The sequence below is a fragment of the Pongo pygmaeus genome, chromosome 11, assembly GCF_028885625.2.
Source record: "Pongo pygmaeus isolate AG05252 chromosome 11, NHGRI_mPonPyg2-v2.0_pri, whole genome shotgun sequence".
NCBI lineage: Eukaryota > Metazoa > Chordata > Mammalia > Primates > Hominidae > Pongo > Pongo pygmaeus.
In genome coordinates, this window is record NC_072384.2 from 51,591,360 (window position 1) to 51,609,532 (window position 18,173).

Sequence of the window (18,173 nt, forward strand, 5' to 3'; positions counted from 1 at the left end):
AGATGGACATTTAGGTTGATTCCAGTCTTTCACCATTATAAGGATAAGGTAATGATCATCCTAGACTTGAGGACACACATGCAACAGTTTCTCTGCGCTTATTCACAGACGTGAACTTGCTGGGATTTAAGAATATAAACATTTCTTTTTTTTTTCTTGAGACGGAGTCTTGCTGTGTCACCCAAGCTGGAGTGCAGTGGCATGATCTTGGCTCACTGCAACCTCTCCCTCCCAGATTCAAGAAATTCTCCTGTCACAGTCTCCCAAGTAGCTGGGACTACAGGTATGCACCACCACACCTATTTTTGTATTTTTAGTAGAGATGGGGTTTTGTCATGTTGGCCAGGCTGGTCTCAAACTTTATCTTAAGTGATCCGCCTGCCTCAGCCTCCCAAAGTGCTGGGATTACAGGTGTGAGGCACCGCACCCAGCCATAAGCATTTCATTTTACTAGATATTGCCAAATGTTCCCTAGAATGGCTGTGAAAATTCACCTTTTCCTTCCCCCGGTTGCATGTAACAATGTCATCTTCCCTTATATGTGATAATTTTCCCAACTAACACTTGATAAACAGACAGGAGAGAAATCGTATTTCATTGTATGCACTTGCATTTCCCAAGCATCTATTTGTGCTTGCTAGCTATTCAGATTGCCTTTTCTGCAAACTGACTGTTCGTATTTTTGCCCACTTTTCTTATTCTACTGGATCATTTGTCTTTTTTCATGGATCTGTAGAAGTTCTTCACATATTTTGGACAGCAGTTGTTTGTCTGAATTATGCAGAGACCTTCTTCTAGGCTGTCGCTGTCTTTTCAGCATATGTTTATGGTTTCTTTAACTGTACAGTGGTTTTTTCCCCTATGCAATCAAATTTGGCAATCTTTTCTTTCATGGCTTATACTTTTACCTTTTTCTACCCTTAAACTACTAAATCTATTCTCCTATATACTTAACTGTAGTTTTAGTTTTTTTATTTTTTTTTCCCTCTCCCATGTTTAGGTCTTTAATTCATTTGGAATGAAATTTTGAGGTACTATGTGAAACTGATCAAAATTTTATCTGTAGTATAAAAAGAGCCATTCATCACAGCAAAATTTATTAAATAGTCCATCATTTGTTCTACTAATTTATAATACCCTACCTTTCAAACAGTAATCTGTTCATGAGCCTATTTCTAGATTCCATTCTGTTGCAATAGTCCGTACATCTGTTTACACATCTTGTTAACGTACCTTAATATCTGCCAGGGAAAATACCCTTCCTATGTTACTCCTTCTCATTTATTGCATACCTTCAAATTTCCACATTAATATTAAATTACTTTTCAAGTTCTCTGGGGAAAAAGTCCTGTTGGGATTTGAACTGGAAATGCACTGAAATTATGCAATAATATAAGAAAAAAGAAATCTTTGTAATATTAAGGTTTCTTCCCTATGAACATGGTATCCTTCTCCATTTACATTTATGTAAAACATAATATGTAAATATATATTTATATTCTTTTATAGCTTTCAAATAATTTTATAATTTAATCCATAAAGACCTTACATATCTTTGTTAGGCTTATTCATTTCTAGATCATTTATATAATTTTTGTTACTACTGATTTTTTTTTTACTACATTTTCTAAAAAGTTGTGATTAAAGCATACTACTGAGTTTTGTATGTTGAGCTTGTATCCAACAACCTTTATGAACTCCTACCACTTGTAATAGTTTGTCCATTGGACTCCTGAATTTTCTATATGGAAAACCATAGTATCTGGAAATAATGATAATTTTATCTATTCCTTTCCAAAAATCTGACTCATTGGATAGACATTCTTAAGTATGAGTCTTATGGATGAATTAATGTCTATGATTATGAAACATCATTTCATTTATGAGCCCTAGAAAGAGATGAAAGAGTTATATATCATCCAAGTTCTTAAAGCCAGAAAATAACTGAGGTACTGATGTATTGACAGTTCTAAGATATCATATCTGCAAATATCTATGGAAGATAGGAAAAATTTTCTTTCTCTTACAAACATATTTTTAAGTTAACTTTTCATTTTGAAAAGGAGAGCTGAACTTGAGAAATTTTTGTATAAAACGAGAAAACCCAAACCTGTGAAATGGATGCAAGTGTTTCATATGAACCTACCAACAACTGTATGTGTACCCTTCCTTAGTGGTCCTACCAATATAGGATAATTTTCCTCCCAGCCACTACTACAAACTCTTTGATGAAGCATAAAAGTAGGCAAAGCAATCAAATTGACAACTCCTTCCCAGCCCTAATCCAGCTCTATATTCTCTCCACTGACTACAAGTTGATTCTATGGAATGTTGATGGCAAAAAAACATTGTTCAAGTTTAAATTCCCAAATTAAAGAAATTGGCACTCTAATTTTACACAAACCATTTAATAATTAAAGAAAATTTTAATGTAGCATTTATATTTAGAGCTTTTTATATTAAAAAAAGAATAAATCACAACTGAGTGAAAAACGAAAAATGATACAAGTGTAAAGAACATGAACCTCACCTTCAACAAACATTATTCAGCTAACATTTCTGAAAACCTACCATGGAGAAAATAGTACCTTCAGGCTAAGCATTGAAATTACAAAGATAATTAAGACACCATTTGTGCCCTCAAGAAGTTTAAAATCTAGCACTAAGCTGTAGTCCCAGCTACCCATGAGGCTGAGGGAGGCCGCCTGCTTGAGCCCAGGAGCCCAGGCTGTAGCGTGCTATGCTCACGTCTGTGAATAACCACTGCACTCCAGCCTCGGCAACACAGTCATACCCTATCCATAAAAACAAGAAAAAAAAAATCTAGCAGTGTTTTACAACCTCTCCTACAGAACTGACTAAAAATATGTTATCTTGCTTTACCTTCAGAATTTTTCTCCTTTCCCCTTCCTCCCACCCAAGGAAGTGATGAGCCTCTTCAGAATCAACTGATTTAGTAGAGAGACATACATAAAGAAGTGCAGTTTGCCCTCTGTATCTGGCGAGTGCTACATCCATGGACTCAACAAACCCCAAATCAAAAGTATTCACGAAAGATAAACAAAAATGACAATAGAACAAAAATTTTTTTAATACAATATATTGTATTTAAAAATACAATATAGTGATTTGCATAGCATTTACATTGTATCAGGTACTATAAGTTATCTAGAGATAATTTAAAGTATACAGGAAGATGTGTGTAAGTTATATGCAAATATGATGCCATTTTATATTGAAGACTTGCATCTGTGGATTTTGGTATCAACAGGAGTTCTGGAACCAACTCTCTAAGGAACTGAGCAATGACTCTATTTAAACTACAGTATGAGAAATGCTGTTATATACGTTCAGAGAGCTATAGCTCAAAGAAGAGAACTCTTAACTCCACTGGGAGCTAAAAAGCAGAGAAAGGTTGAAAGGCTTCTCAGAGGATATAAAATCTGACACGGGTTTTGAAGGTTAAGTAGGCACTTGCCAGGAGGAAAAGAAAATTAAGTCTGTGGAAATAAAAATGACATTTTGCCCTCCTGCCATTGATAAGCAAGAAAAGAAGGCACAAACAAACAAAAAACTCTGCACTCTGAGATAAAACAAAAAATGTTACCGTATTTAGTTTTAGGTCTCAAAGTACATAAAAACTTGAGCCTTTCCTTTTAACTACTGATTTCTTAACAAAAAGTACTCACCTGCTAACTTTTGCAATGACAATGACTGAAGGTAGTGATGTCCTTTATGGATATAATAATCACATGACAAAACTGCTATTTCTACCATGAACATATAAATAGTAAACCTGGAAAAACCTGGTAACCTTGTGGGGGTCTTTTCCTTAAAATACCTGTTTTACTTTTTAACATGCGGAGGCAACTTTTCTAAAGCCTGGACTCCCTTGCAAACTGTCCTTGAAAGTAAAGTTCTTTTCCTTTTCTAAATGCTTTTACCTCCTTCAGCAGGGCTTTCCAGGCAGACAGAACCAAAGGTGCAATGCTACAGAGGACTAAGCAGAAAATGGCATTTTTGGAACTGCAAGAATTCCACTTGATTATTTGAAATGATACACAGAAAACAAACATGGAGTGAGCCAGGCACAGTGGCTCACGCCTGTAATCCCGGCACTGTGGGAGGCTGAGGCGGGTGGAACACTTCAGGCCAGGAGTTTGAGACCAGCCTGGCCAACATGATTAAACCCTGTCTCTACCCCTAAAAATACAAAAAATTAGCTGGGCATGGTGGTGCACGCCTGAATTCTCAGCTACTCAGGAGGTTGAGGTGGGAGAATCACTTGAACCTGGGAGGTGGAGGTTGCAGTGAGCCAAGATCACGCCATTGCACTCCAGCCTGGGCGACAGAGTGAGACCCTGTCTCAAAAAAAAAAAAAAAAGAAAAGAAAAGAAACATGGAGTGGTAAGATAAAGCTAAAAGTTTAGAAAGTAAAACACTTTCTTGATATACTCCATTAATAAAAAACGTGCGCCTTTGGGCCGGCACCGTGGCTCACACCTGTAATCCCAGCACTTTGGGAGGCCGAGGTGGGCAGATCACCTGAGGTCAGGAGTTTGAGATCAGCCTGGCCAACATGGCAAAACCCTCTCTACTAAAAATACAAAAATTAGCCAGGCATGGCGGCGCATGCCTGTAATCCCAGCTACTGGGGAGGCTGAGGCAGGAGAATCACTTGAACACAGGGGGCAGGGGTTGCAGTGAGCTGAGATGGCACCACTGCACTCCAGCCTGGACAACACAGCGAGACTCTGTCTCAAATAAATAAATAAGAAATGTGCACCTTTTCTATCAGCTCAATGTTTTTTTGTTTGTTTGTTTGTTTTTTTGAGACAGAGTCTCGCTCTGTCGCCCAGGCTGGAGTGCAATGGCGTGATCTCGGCTCACTGCAACCTCTGCCTCCCGGGTTCCAGTGATTCTCCTGCCTCAGCCTCCCAAGTAGTCCCAAGCTGGGACTACAGGCGTGCGCCACCATGCACGGCTAATGTTTCTATTTTTAGTAGAGATGGGGTTTCACCATATTGACCAGGGTGGTCTCGAACTCCTGACCTCATGATCCGCCTGCCTCAGCCTCCCAAAGTGCTGGGATTACAGGTGTGAGCCACCACGCCCTGCCAGCTCAATGGTTCTTAAACGGAGATCCAAGAATGATATATTTTCAAGGGACTTCAAGGGACTTCTGTGTGTGAAAATTTTACGCTTCAAATTCCACAGAAGTATAAAAACAATGAGTAGAGTCATTTTCTGGATGACTTCCTTTTAACTGAAGACTGTCATTTAACTTTAGCATGCAAGTTTGCATTTGTCTACCAGCGATTACCAATCACCTAAAATGACAATATTTTACCCATAAGCATGCTTATAGCAACTATAAAAGTAGGGTGTCCTATCGTCAAAATGACAGCAATTGACCTGCATATTCCATCATATTCATGTTGAATTCTCTTAGCAGTTACAAATAAAAAAGTTCTTTTTTGAGGTGATAAATCTTAACTGAAAATTGTTTTGTGAGCAGCAATTTATTTTAGAAAATTTTGTTATGTAAAGTAATGCTCTAAATTAAAATCTTAGATAAAACCACTCATTTTGTTTTTATTTTATAAATATCTTTAACTTCATAGTTGTATAAGAGTAACAAAACGGTAAACCTAAGTTCTTTTGTAAGTACTCTAACTAAAAGACACTCATAAGCCTGACATTTCAGACTGTCAGTGTTCAGAGCCCACACTATCTCTCCACCTTTACAGACAGTGTCAAATTCATGATGGCATGACTTACGATGGTGCAAAAGTGATACACACTCAGATACCCATAAACCATTCTGGTTTTTACTTTCAGTACAGTATTCAATAAGTTACATGAGATATTCAATACTTTATTATAATAAATAGGCTTTGTGTTAGATGATTTTGCCCAACTGTAGGCTAATATAAGTTGAGAAACATCTGTATTTCTATCTATTCTCCTTCAGGGATCATGGTGTTCCACTCCAAATGATTATTCAAAAAATTTTTCTTTATGGAAAAAAGATTTTCTAAGTGAAGATGGTACTATCCTGATTGCCTAAGAGACCTTCCTTTTCCCATCCTCAATTTCTTGCAAAATTTTTTATCTTATCAAAACCAATCAAGATACACACCTGAAATGGAGCTGCAGGATAAGCCTTCTTTGCCAGATGCTTGCACCAAGTGTAAATCTGCTATCTGGGCTCCAACAGCACCTCTTTTATGGTATTCGCCACATTCTGCCTTCCATACAATTGTCTATATGGTAATTTTAACTCCCTTATTTTATTCTAGGTTTTATGAAGACAGAACTGTGTCCTCATTTGTTATTAATTATAAATAGTCGATTACATAACATTTTCTCCATAAATATTTACCACAGTAAAGTAAAACCATTACTTATCTACCCTTTATTTAAAAATATACTAGAAATATATTAGACTAGTGTGTTATAAATAACTAAGTTATTTATAATGGATACCAAATACATCTGCAATCTGTGTTCACAGCAACAAGCTTACTTCTCACTCTTGCTAAATTTCATGAATTTCTTTTAAAAGTACAGAACAGTATTAAGCTCTACAGAGATTGATCTATTTTTTATGACAGCTTTAAATGGTAGAGAAATTCTGAGGAGAGTACAGTAGTAGATTAAGAATTGGGGAGGAGCCAAGTATGGCTTTTGGTGCTCTGATCAAGGGTATATCGCTATATTTCTTCCTAAAGTTTTTCTGCCAGTAATTTCAGTACACACAACTGCCAACGTAAACATATTCAAGTAACTGAGTATTTACATGTTTCCCAGTTGTGGTCATCAACAATATTATTTAATACGTCTTTTATCCAAGATATAAATTATCAAATATAACAAACATAAATGATCAAATATAATGAGAAGAGGCTCACATTATCTGCCTAACTTTTATTTCAGAAAAAACAAGGTATGAAAAGGTTCTATTGTGATTTAAATACACTAAAAGTCAAAGAACTGAATACTCTGGATTCTAAATTAAGGGCATTACACTTTAAACCTTCCCATAAAGATTTAAAACATACCTGTCATCCAAAACAATAATTATTTCACCATGTTTAAAGGTGAGTTCATTGTCCTCAACAGCTTCAAAATCATATAAAGCTCTCACTTTCCGTGCAACCTTATTATTTAACTGAATTTCTGAGGATGGATATAAGGATTTTGTTTCTGTGTGTTGCTGTTTCTGTTCTTGCAGCGATAATTCAATAGCTAGTTTCAAAAATTAAAATGCAAAGAAACTGGAATTAATTTTGATAAAATAAACATTAGATGACAATGTAAAATTTAATAAGAATAAATCAAGCATTTTATTTGTCTAATTACATGCTACAGTTAACTTTCGGGAGGGTGGGGCAGGGCAGGGAACCATGACATTTTTAAAAAAAAGTTTTTGCTCATTCTTTATTATCACGGTCTGTCATATACAGCAGCAATTATTTTTATAGCAAACAGATTGTGACATTATAATATGGGTAGCTTTCCATATAGGATAAGCCATGAACATATTTCTGTGCTTGACTCATAACTTTGGCATTAAAAAAAGGTGAAATGTAATCTCTCCAAAGGTAGCACATCAAATACATATTATTGAAAAAAGATAATGAATTAAATTCATTTGATAGCATGTCATTTGTTTTCCTTACTTTTTGGATGCTACTAGTTTTTAGATTTGAGGTAGAAATAAAAGTATACTAGTTTTATTATCATTTTTATTTCAAAAAAATGTTCTGGCAAATACATATATATATTTTTTGAGATGGAGTCTCACTCCGTCGCCAGGCTGGAGCACAGTGGTGACATCTCGGCTCACTGTAACCTCCGCCTCCTGGGTTCCAGCGATTCTCCTGCCTCAGCCTCCTGAGTAGTTGGGACTACAGGCGCCCGCCACCATGCCCAGCTAATTTTTGTATTTTTAGTAGAGATGGGGTTTCACCTTGTTGGTCAGGCTGGTCTCGATCTCTTGACCTCGTGATCTGCCAACCTCGGCCTCCCAAAGTACTGGGATTACAGGCGTGAACCACCACGCCCAGCCCTGACAAAGATATTTTAAGCAACACTAGATTACATGTGCTTGATCATTTACCTTTAGCTATGTCTTCATCCTCTTTGTTTTTGTTCGATGACGTACCATTCTTGGCAGCAGCTGAGACAGTCTGTAAATGTATGAGTAAAATGAACACAACTACCTTTTCAAACAAAACACAAGCTCTATAATTACTTGCAGATGGTAAATTTTAAAAAATACTGATATAACTGAGTTTCATTTAAAAGTGAAGTTCTTTTTTGAGACAGGGTCTCACTCTGTCAGCCAGGTTGGAGTGCATGGCACAGTCATAGCTCACTGTAACCTCCAACTCCTGGGCTCAAGTGATCCTCTTGCCTCAGCCTCCTGGGAAGCTGGAACTACAGGTGTATGCATCCACACCCGGCTAATTTTTATTTTTTGTAGAGACGGGGTCTCACTGTGTTTCCTGGGCTGATCTGCATCTCTTAGCCTCAAGTGATTCTCCTGTCTCAGCCTACCAAAGTGCTAAGATTACAGGCATGAGCCACCATCCCTGGTCTAAAAGTGAAGTTCCTTATAATAATTTTAAGTAATTGTTTTCAAATACTAAAATAAAACCAGATTTTTCAAGAAAACATTATAAACTCACACAGGGCTCAAACTGGCTTAGATTTTGCATAAATGTAACACAGAACTTGGCATACAGAAAGTACTTAAATATTAATAGAATTTTAAAAAGACTCTTTTCTGACTGTATTCCTGATCTCAATTGTCCAAGGTCTCTTAGTGAGAGGAGCTCTGCTATAGGAGTACAGCTACACGAGGAGTGCCAGCAAGAAGTCATGATCATCACTGAAGAGAGAGGAGTGGGGACAGAGACAAGAGGTGCAGTTCTAGGAATATATGTGAAGTCCTTCTACTAGTTATTGTGGCTGGGTGGCAGTGGTCTGCCAGACATAGCAGTGAAGTAAGGAAGGTCATGCTTGAATTTAATAAACAGCATGTAAGACAGGTATCCAGGACTCTGATCCATTAACCGGTTCTTTACATAGATTTTTCAGAAAAATATGCAGAAAGGACAGAACAGGAAAATGTTTCCTTTTTATTACTTATAAGACTCTTGTCTCAAAACCCTACCTTGTACCCTTAGGTCTGGTCAGCTATAAAGAATCTTTTTTCGGCCAGCTTGGTGGCCCATGCCTGTAATCCCAGCACTTTGAGAGGTCGAGGCAGGTGGATCACCTGAGGTCAGAAGTTTGAGACCAGCCTGGCCAACATGGTGAAACCCCATCTCTACTAAAAATACAAAAAATTAGCCAGGCATGGTGGTAGGCACCTGCAATCCCAGCTACCCTAGAGGCTGAGGCAGGAGAATTGCTTGAACCAGGGAGACGGAGATTGCAGCGAGCTGAGGTTGCGCCATTGCACTCCAGCCTGGGCAACAAGAGCAAAACTCCATCTCAAAAAAAAAAAAAAAAAATTTTTTTCTCTTTGATCTATGATCTAAAATAAAAGAAAATATAGTACTTTTCATAGTCTCTTTCCCTAGCCCATATCCTAATATTAATGGGAAGGAATAAGGTACTGAGAGCAAAACCCAAGGAATAGTATTTTTCTCCCCTAGACCTAAAAAAACCAGCCCACTCCATGAGTCAACATCCCTGCCTCCACACCCCAGTTCTACTAAAGCTATCCCCTCTCCCAGCAAATAGATTTCAAGTCTTACATTTCCATCCATCTTGTATGTAAAGCATTCACTCTAGGCACATTCACTCTTCAACAAACAAGTCTTGAGCCTCTCAATTCCATGAATTTGTTCATTTCACTTACCTCCTGATAAGACTTCTTCACTTCTAACAAAATATTAATACATTCAAGTCCCAAAATTCTACCTCTTTACCTTCTTCACCATTCCAATCTGTAGTCACCTCTTTCTCTCTTTGGTATTAAGATAGACAGTATACAGTCTATTCCCCTCATTCTGTATTTGTCACTTACAATCTAAATTAGTTATTTTTCACATGTATAAAGCTATCATTCAAATTTGCTACAAATTTCTTGAATATAAGGGCTATGTCATATACCTATGCCTTTTGCATGACTGTAGACTTAGAGGAACATTAAATACATTATGTCTGATTAACTTCACAAGGTTCTGATATGTGGAAGAAATACACATAAAAACTAGAATGTCTACTAAATGTAAGGAAGGCACTATGCTAGAGAGTCATTTGGGAAGTAAAGGTGGAAAATGATAATCTAGACATACCTTGCCTAGTCTTTACATAACATACATACCTTCAAAATATTATAGGGTCAACCATGGGTCTGAATGAATCTCTCACCTGAGAACCTGCTGGAGGAAAAGTAATTCCTTCTTCTTTCATAGATTTAATAGTTGCAGATATAAGACTAAACTGAGGGTCCTTCTGAAATTCTTCTGACCACTCCACCATTAAAGATTTCAGTTTTTCACATACTTTAGGATGTGCCTTTTAAGGAAAAGGAAAGGAAAATAAACAAAAATCTATGGTTAAAATAAGTACTTAAAATATTTAACAAGGAGAATTACCATCAAAATTCTCTTTAATTATATGAACATCAACAAAAGTCCTGAAATTTCTAGCCTAGTTAAGTAATTGATAGATGCCTATCTACATATTGTGATATAGTTGTTTCATACAAAATGACTGTTTTTAACACCAATTCCTAAGTCTTACTATAATGACAACAAATCTTTTATATTCAGAGATTATTTCCTCCATGTTTTGGAGAATGGAGCCAGAGAAACCTGGATGTAAATCTTGGCTATTCCACTTACCAGCTGCATGACCTTGGACAAGTTACTTCTAAGTCTCAGTTTTTGCATTTATAAAATAAGAATGATAGGGGAATCTAACTTCCAAGAATCTAATGCTCCAAGGGTAGTTAAGAGCATTCAACAATACAGTATATGTAAAATGCTTAAAGTAATGACTACTTACCAGCCCTCAAAAAGGATTTGCTATTATTTACAGTATATATACTTTGGGGAGAATAGTTTTTGGTGCTACAAATTAAAAAATCAAATTTCAGAACAGTTTATTTCATTTCAATGTATCTAAAAATGACTTCATTTATAATACTTTAGTAATGCCACATATAGTTATAATGACACACAATCTACATTTTTGTAATGACTTAAAGTTCTTCTGTTTTTAAAATTTACCTTATTTTTAATCACAGCACGTACTTCTGTTGCAAAATCACGGGAACATACTTCTAAATGAAATATCTTTCCACAGTTTGCCACACAAGCCCCAAGAAGCTATTAATTGAAATAAAAATTAATATACGAATATTGAAATATTAACTTACTGTAATTAAAAACACATTTAAAATTTGCATCAAATAATAACACGACTTGTACTCACAGTTAGTGCCTGCAGAGCAACATGTGGAACCTTATGATTTACTCTTTTCATTATGGCTTTTAGGCAATCTTTTGCTCTAAAAAAAAAAGAGAGAGAGACAGTTAAGTATTTATTGATAAATTTAATTCAAACATTAAGGTATTACTCTATTACCAAATAATTTTATATTTAATGGCTCATGCCTGTAATTCCAACACTTTGGGAAGCCAAGGCAGGAGGATCACTTGAGCCCATGAATTTGAGACCAGCCTGGACAACAAAGTAAGATCTCATCTCTATAAAAAACTTAAAAATTAGCTGGGCATGGTGGCATGTGTCTGTACTCCTAGCTACTCAGGAGGCTGAGGCAAGAGGATTGCTTGAGCCCAGGAAGCTGCTGTGAGCTGTGTCATGCCACTATACTCCAGCCTGGATGACAGAGCGAGACCGTGTCTCAAAATAAAATAAAGTAAGTATAAAATAAAAATAAACTAAACTAAAATCCTGGAAATTTCACAATGTTAAAGGAATAAATCTATAAAATGATTTTACACAATATTTTGTTTATAGGCTCATAGAACTTTAAAAAAAAAAAAGCATGTTGCAAATGTCGTGTATTCCAAAATCAAGAGACAAACCATTTCACAAAAGGTCTGTCAACACAAGAGATGTATACCAGATCTTTCCATTTCTTCAAGACAGGTTTAGCTTTCAAACAGCAAAATATTATCTTGAAAAAAATCTAACATGATATATAATTTTAAGAGGTTCAAGTATAAACATGTGAATGTACTATGAAAAGCTTTAATGTTAAAACAAATGCTTTCATCGCTCTTCTAAATTTCTAACATATAGTTCAGCTAACTGCCACATCTCCCCAAAAGCACTTTTTTAATTCACTTTTTTCATTTTGTTAATCTATTACATTTATATTATTTGAAGACTTTTTTGTTATATTATCTACTGTGTTATCTACTTCATTATTTAAAAGTTCCCATACCTATAGAAGTCCCAGAGGAATTCCTTAAATAACTCACCTATACATTGTTATCATGTATCCTATTGTATCAAGGCTTTAATTATGTGTGTTACCACAGCAGATTTTCAGTTGAACTCTTTTTCATGTAAGTTAATCCCATAAATCCAGCATTCAGGTTTTTTTAACTTTTATGTCCCAAAAGTAAAACAACTGACCCTTTAACTACATGAAAGTTGGGACACCAACACCCCACGCAGCCGAAAATCTGTGTATAACTTTTGATTCCCCAAAAACCTAACTATTAATAGCCTCTTTTTTTTTTTTTTTTTGAGACAGAGTCTCACTCTACCGCCCAGGCTGGAGTGCGGTGGTGCCATCTCGGCTCACTGCAAGCTCCGCCTCCTGGGTTCAAGCGATTTTCCTGTCTCAGCCTCTCAAGTAGCTGGGATTACAGGCGCACACCATTATGTCCAGCTAAGTTTTGTATTTTTAGTAGAGACGGGGTTTCACCATGTTGGCCAGGCTGGTTTTGAACTCCTGACCTCAAGTGATCTGCTCGCCTCGGCCTCTCAAAGTGCTGGGATTACAGGCGTGAGCCACTGCGCACAGCCAACTAACAGCCTACTCTTGACCAGAAGCCTCACCAATACCATAAACAGTAGATGGACATATATTGTGTATATACATAATATACTGTATTCTTACAATAAGGTAAGCTAGAGAAAAAAAAAATGTTGTTAAGGAAATCATGAGTCGGAGGAAGAGGGGTTGGTCTTGCTGTCTTAGAGGTGGCAGAGGTGAAAGAAAACCTATGTATAAGTGGACCCTCACAGTTTAAATCTGTGTTGTTCAAGGGTCAACTGTGATAAAGTCTCATTTTCCTCTCAAAGTTACATCACAAAAAGAGACACTGGTTATCAAGTTCCTAGACATTCACTGAGCATGACTGGACATCTTACCCATTAGGAGTACTTCCAACTTTGTCACATATGTCCATAATAAGACTCCAATCTTCTGTAGTGTTGTACTCATTCGTGGCTTTTTCTATAAAATATATTGGCATACACAACAATGAGGACACATCTCATATAACACTAAAATACCAGTAAAGGCCCAACAGTTAAGAAATCCTACCTTTTCTATTGCCGAAGATACTACAGATGACCTTCAGAAGACAAAAGTACTTCTACTAACTTCAATTTTAAATTGTATAATTAAATGAACTAAATATCTTGAGGTAAAGCAATAAAATGTCTTCTAAATAAACAAATTACTAAGTATCAATAATCCCATCAAATTCTAATTTGGAAGAAAGTTTTAAAAATGTATCATCAGGGCTGGGCATGGTGGCTCATGCCTGTAATCCCAGGCATGGGAGGCCAAGGCAGGAGGATCGTTTGAGGCCAGGAGTTCGAGACCAGCCTGGGCAATATAGACAGACCCTGTCTCTACGAAAAATAAATTTTAAAAATTAGCCAGGCATGGTGGCAAATGCCTGTAATCTTAGCTACTTGGGAGGCTGAAATGGGAGGACTGCTTGAGCCTATGACTTTAAGGCTGCAGTGAGCTATTATCATGCTACTGCACTCCAGCCTGGATGACAGGGTGAGACTCTATCTCTTAAAAAAATTAGAAAGTATATCATACAAGTAAATATGCACTAAACTGTCCAATAAAGCATTGGTTTTGTAAATTTTTTTAATAGAGAAGGGGTCTCACTATGTTGCCCAGGCTGGTCTTGAACTCCTGAGCTCAAAGAATCCTCCTTCTTGGCTCCCAAATGTTGGGATCACAGGCCACTGCACCCAGCCTGAAGCACTGTTTTCAATAGCAAAAAGGAAAATTGATTAATATAGTAAATTCATACAATGAAATATGAAATGAGGAATACAAAATTAAATGAACAAAAATTTATGAATCTCAAAATATGACTTGCTTGGGCTTATAACGCTGAGTCAAAAAAGCTAACAGCAGAAGAATTTATAATATTTACATGAGGTTTTTTTTTTTCTTTCTTTCTTTTTTTTTTCAACAGAGTCTTGCTCTGTTGCCCAGGCTGGCTGGAGTGCAGTGGCACGATCTCAGCTCACTGCAACCTCTGCCTCCCAGGTTCAAGCGATTCTCCTGCCTCAGCCGCCTGAGTAGCCGGGACTACAGGCGCCTGCCACCACACTCGGCTAATTTTTGTATTTTTAGTAGAGATGGGGTTTCACCATATTGGTCAGGCTGGTCTCAAACTCCTGACCTTGTGATCCGCCCACCTCGGCCTCCCAAAGTGCTGGGACTGATTACAGGCATGAGCCACCGCACCCAGCTACATGAGTTTTTTAAGACAGCTTTATTGCTATAATTCATGTAACAATACAATTTACACATTTAAAATGTACAATTCAATGTTTTGACTATATTCATAGAGTTGTACAACTAACACCAGTATCTAATTTGAGAACATGTAATCACTTCCAAAAGAAATCCATACCCATTGGCAGTCACTGTTCATTCTCCCCACATATTCCCAGCCCTAGGCAACCACTTGTCTACTTTCTGTCTCCAAAGATTTACCTATTCCGGATTTTTCATATAAATAGAACCACACAATATATGTTCTTTTCTGACTGGCTTCTGTTACTTGGCATAATGTTTGCAAGGGTCATCCACGTTGTAGCATGTATAAGTACTTCATTTCTTCTTATGGCTAAATAATATTCCATTGTATAGATATACCACATTTATTCATTCACCAGTTCATGAACATCTGGGTTGGCTGGTTGGTTGGCTTATTGAGACAGGGTCTCACTCTGTTGCCCAGGCTGGTGTGCGGTGGTGTGATCATGACTCACTGCAGCCTTGATCTCCCGGGGCTCACGTGATCCTCCCACTTCGGCTTCCCGAGTAGCTAGGACTACAGGTGTGCACCATCACGCCCAACTAAGTTTTGTATTTTTTGTGGAGACGGGGTTTTGCCATGTTGCCCAGGTTGGTCTCAAACTGCTGAGCTCAAACGATCTGCCTGCCTTGGCCTCCCAAAGTGCTGAGATTACAAGTTTGAGCCATCATGCCCAGTCAACATTTGGATTTTTAAAAATGTTTTTGGGCCAGGAGCGGTGGCTCACACCTGTAATCCAGCACTTTGGGAGGCCGAGGTGGGCAGATCACGAGATTAGGAGATCGAGACCATCCTGGCTAACATGGTGAAACCCCGTCACTACTAAAAATACAAAAAATTAGCCGGGCATGGTGGCAGGCGCCTGTAGTCCCAGCTACTCGGAAGGCTGAGGCAGGAGAATGGCACAAACCCAGGAGGCGGAGCTTGCAGTAAGCCAAGATCGCGCCACTGCACTCTAGCCTGGGTGATAGAGTGAGACTCTGTCTCAAAAAAAAAAAAAAAAAAAAACTTTTTGGCTAATATAAATAATGCACTGATGCGAAAACATTCATGTACAAGTCTCTGTGTGGACATTATGTCTTTATTTTCCTTTGGTATATATCTAGGAGTAGAAATGCTGTTCATATGGTAACTCTAAGTTTAATTTTTTTAGGAATGGACAGTTTCCCAAAGGAACTATACTATGGTACATTCCCACCAGCAATATGTGAATGTTTCACCTGAAGTTTCACAACAATAAAAAAATACACTATATTCTTTAGGAATACATACACAGGTAGTAAAAATATTAGCATGCAGGAGAATGATAAACATCAAACTTGAGGGGGGTTCAAAAGAAGACAGGGGCTTCATTGTATTTATAAAGGTTTATTAAGTTGTACAGTATGTATCTAGAAAATATTTTCAATATCTTTTTTGTGGTCTGAAATATTACATGATCAAAGTAAAAACTGACAAGTAATTAACCTGCATTGTGAGAAATAAAATAAATTAATTAAAGGTAAACTGTTAAAAAGCATGATCAGAATACAATAATTGAGTTATAGAGCATTTTTACTTTATTAACTTTTACAAAAATTTCAATATCAAGGAATACAATTTTTTCTGCTAGTATGGAGAGGTGGAGATATAAAAAGTACCACTTTAGAAACATTGTATCATTTTATGTCTTTTCCTCTTTATTATATATACCTTATAATTTCAAATACAGAATAATCTAGCAAAACATATATATATACATTATATATATGTATATATATATACACACGACAGGTAATATCACAGTGATCATCAGGAAAGATGGCAGGAATCCAGAGTAATTTCTTTTTTTTTTTTAATAGCAAGGAGTAATCAAAAGAAGTCAAAAAATGAACAGGCTTAGCAAACAACCATACTTCGTGAGTAAAGAGAAACACACCAATGCAGTTAACCTCAGTTAAATACTGGAACTCGCTTTAAAAAGCCATGCAAATTGCCTACTACTTTTGGATGGAAAGCAATTGTTTTGACATGTGATGAAATGACAAACCAGGGGTTTTAGAAAAGTAATACATTTTTGCCTACTGAAAGTTCTAGATCCAGGCACCAAATGCTATGCAGGCAAAACATACCTACTCAGGTTTTCACCTTCTTCCCTTGTGCCAAAAAGACTATTGCTTTGGAAAGTCAGAGCAGACTATACTGTTTTAGAGGCTTAAAAGGCTTAACTATTTCTGAATTACATATCTAATAAATTCCATGAATTCAGAAGTACAGACAAGGAAAAACCTCCTAATTCTATGAATCCTTTTTCCAATCCCTTTTAAAACTATGATGCATATCCTGCCAGACATTACACACACACACACACACACACACACGCAAAAATAATAAAAGTTAATGCAAAATTAAATAAAATAGTATAAGGTGTACAAAGGCAGCACCCCAAAACAGACAACTCCTTCCTTGGTTAAGCTATGAACAAGACGAGAAACAAAACAGAATAAAATAACACTTTTGTTATTAACAGAAGCTTTAGATATACTAGCCACATGAATTGTTAATAGTGAACCCCAGAAGTGGGCATGCCTTAGCACTAGAGAGGGGAAGGCCTCTCCCTGCAGGGGTAAGGCTCTGCATAACTTATTCCATGGAGAAGGAAATGAAAAATCACTCAGTGGTGGTGGAAAGACTAGCTAGTCCTACACAGAAGAGCATATGTAAGGCCAGTTACTCTCAAACTTACCAGTCAGGTGTCATCACACCAGAAACGAAGTGAATAAAAAAGCAAGGGCAAACCAGGTGAGGTGGCACACACCTATCAGCCCAGCACTTGAGAGGCCAAGGCAGGCAGATCAATTGAGTCAGGAGTTCAAGACCAGCCTGGGCAACATGGTAAAACCCTGTCTCTACAAAAAATACAAAAAAGTTAGCTGGGCGTGATGGCACGCGCCTGTAGTCCCAGCTACTCGGGAGGCTGAGGTAGGAGGATGGCTTGAGCCTGGGAGGTCGAGGTTGCAGTGAGACGAGATCGCACCACTGCACTCCAATGTGGACAACAGAGTGAGCCCCTGTCTCTACAAAACAAAACAAAACAAAGGGCAGGCTCAGGGTGACACTAATGGAACTCCCTTCTCACAAAGGAAACCACAGGGGTAGAGAAAAAATATTCCCCACTAACATTGTGATCTTACTAAATGTATCAGTTCTTAACATGCATTTCTACTCATAAACATCTGTCCACATTCAGAAATACACGTCTATACCAGTATTTTTAGTACCTGCATAATGTACCATTATATGCACAGTGGCCACAAAGTCCCAAAACAAGCTAGAGAGAAGTTATCAGCAAACTGGTTGTAAATCCATTAGGTACTCAATCTGTCTTCT

The 18,173-nt window shown here is 37.3% G+C and overlaps 1 protein-coding gene across 2 annotated transcripts in view; it reads right to left on the minus strand.

Moving 5' to 3' along the window:
* The window catches only part of STAM2 (signal transducing adaptor molecule 2), a 57,391-nt gene that overhangs the window by 20,082 nt on the left and 19,136 nt on the right, over positions 1-18,173 (minus strand). For both annotated transcript variants that reach the window (XM_054479304.2, XM_054479306.2), the window contains 6 exons: positions 13,378-13,462; positions 11,461-11,536; positions 11,256-11,354; positions 10,393-10,539; positions 8,126-8,195; positions 7,065-7,251 (listed from right to left, as the gene is read on the minus strand). In XM_054479304.2, coding sequence (XP_054335279.1) covers positions 7,065-7,251; positions 8,126-8,195; positions 10,393-10,539; positions 11,256-11,354; positions 11,461-11,536; positions 13,378-13,462 — 664 coding nt within the window. The remainder of the gene's footprint in view (positions 1-7,064; positions 7,252-8,125; positions 8,196-10,392; positions 10,540-11,255; positions 11,355-11,460; positions 11,537-13,377; positions 13,463-18,173) is intronic.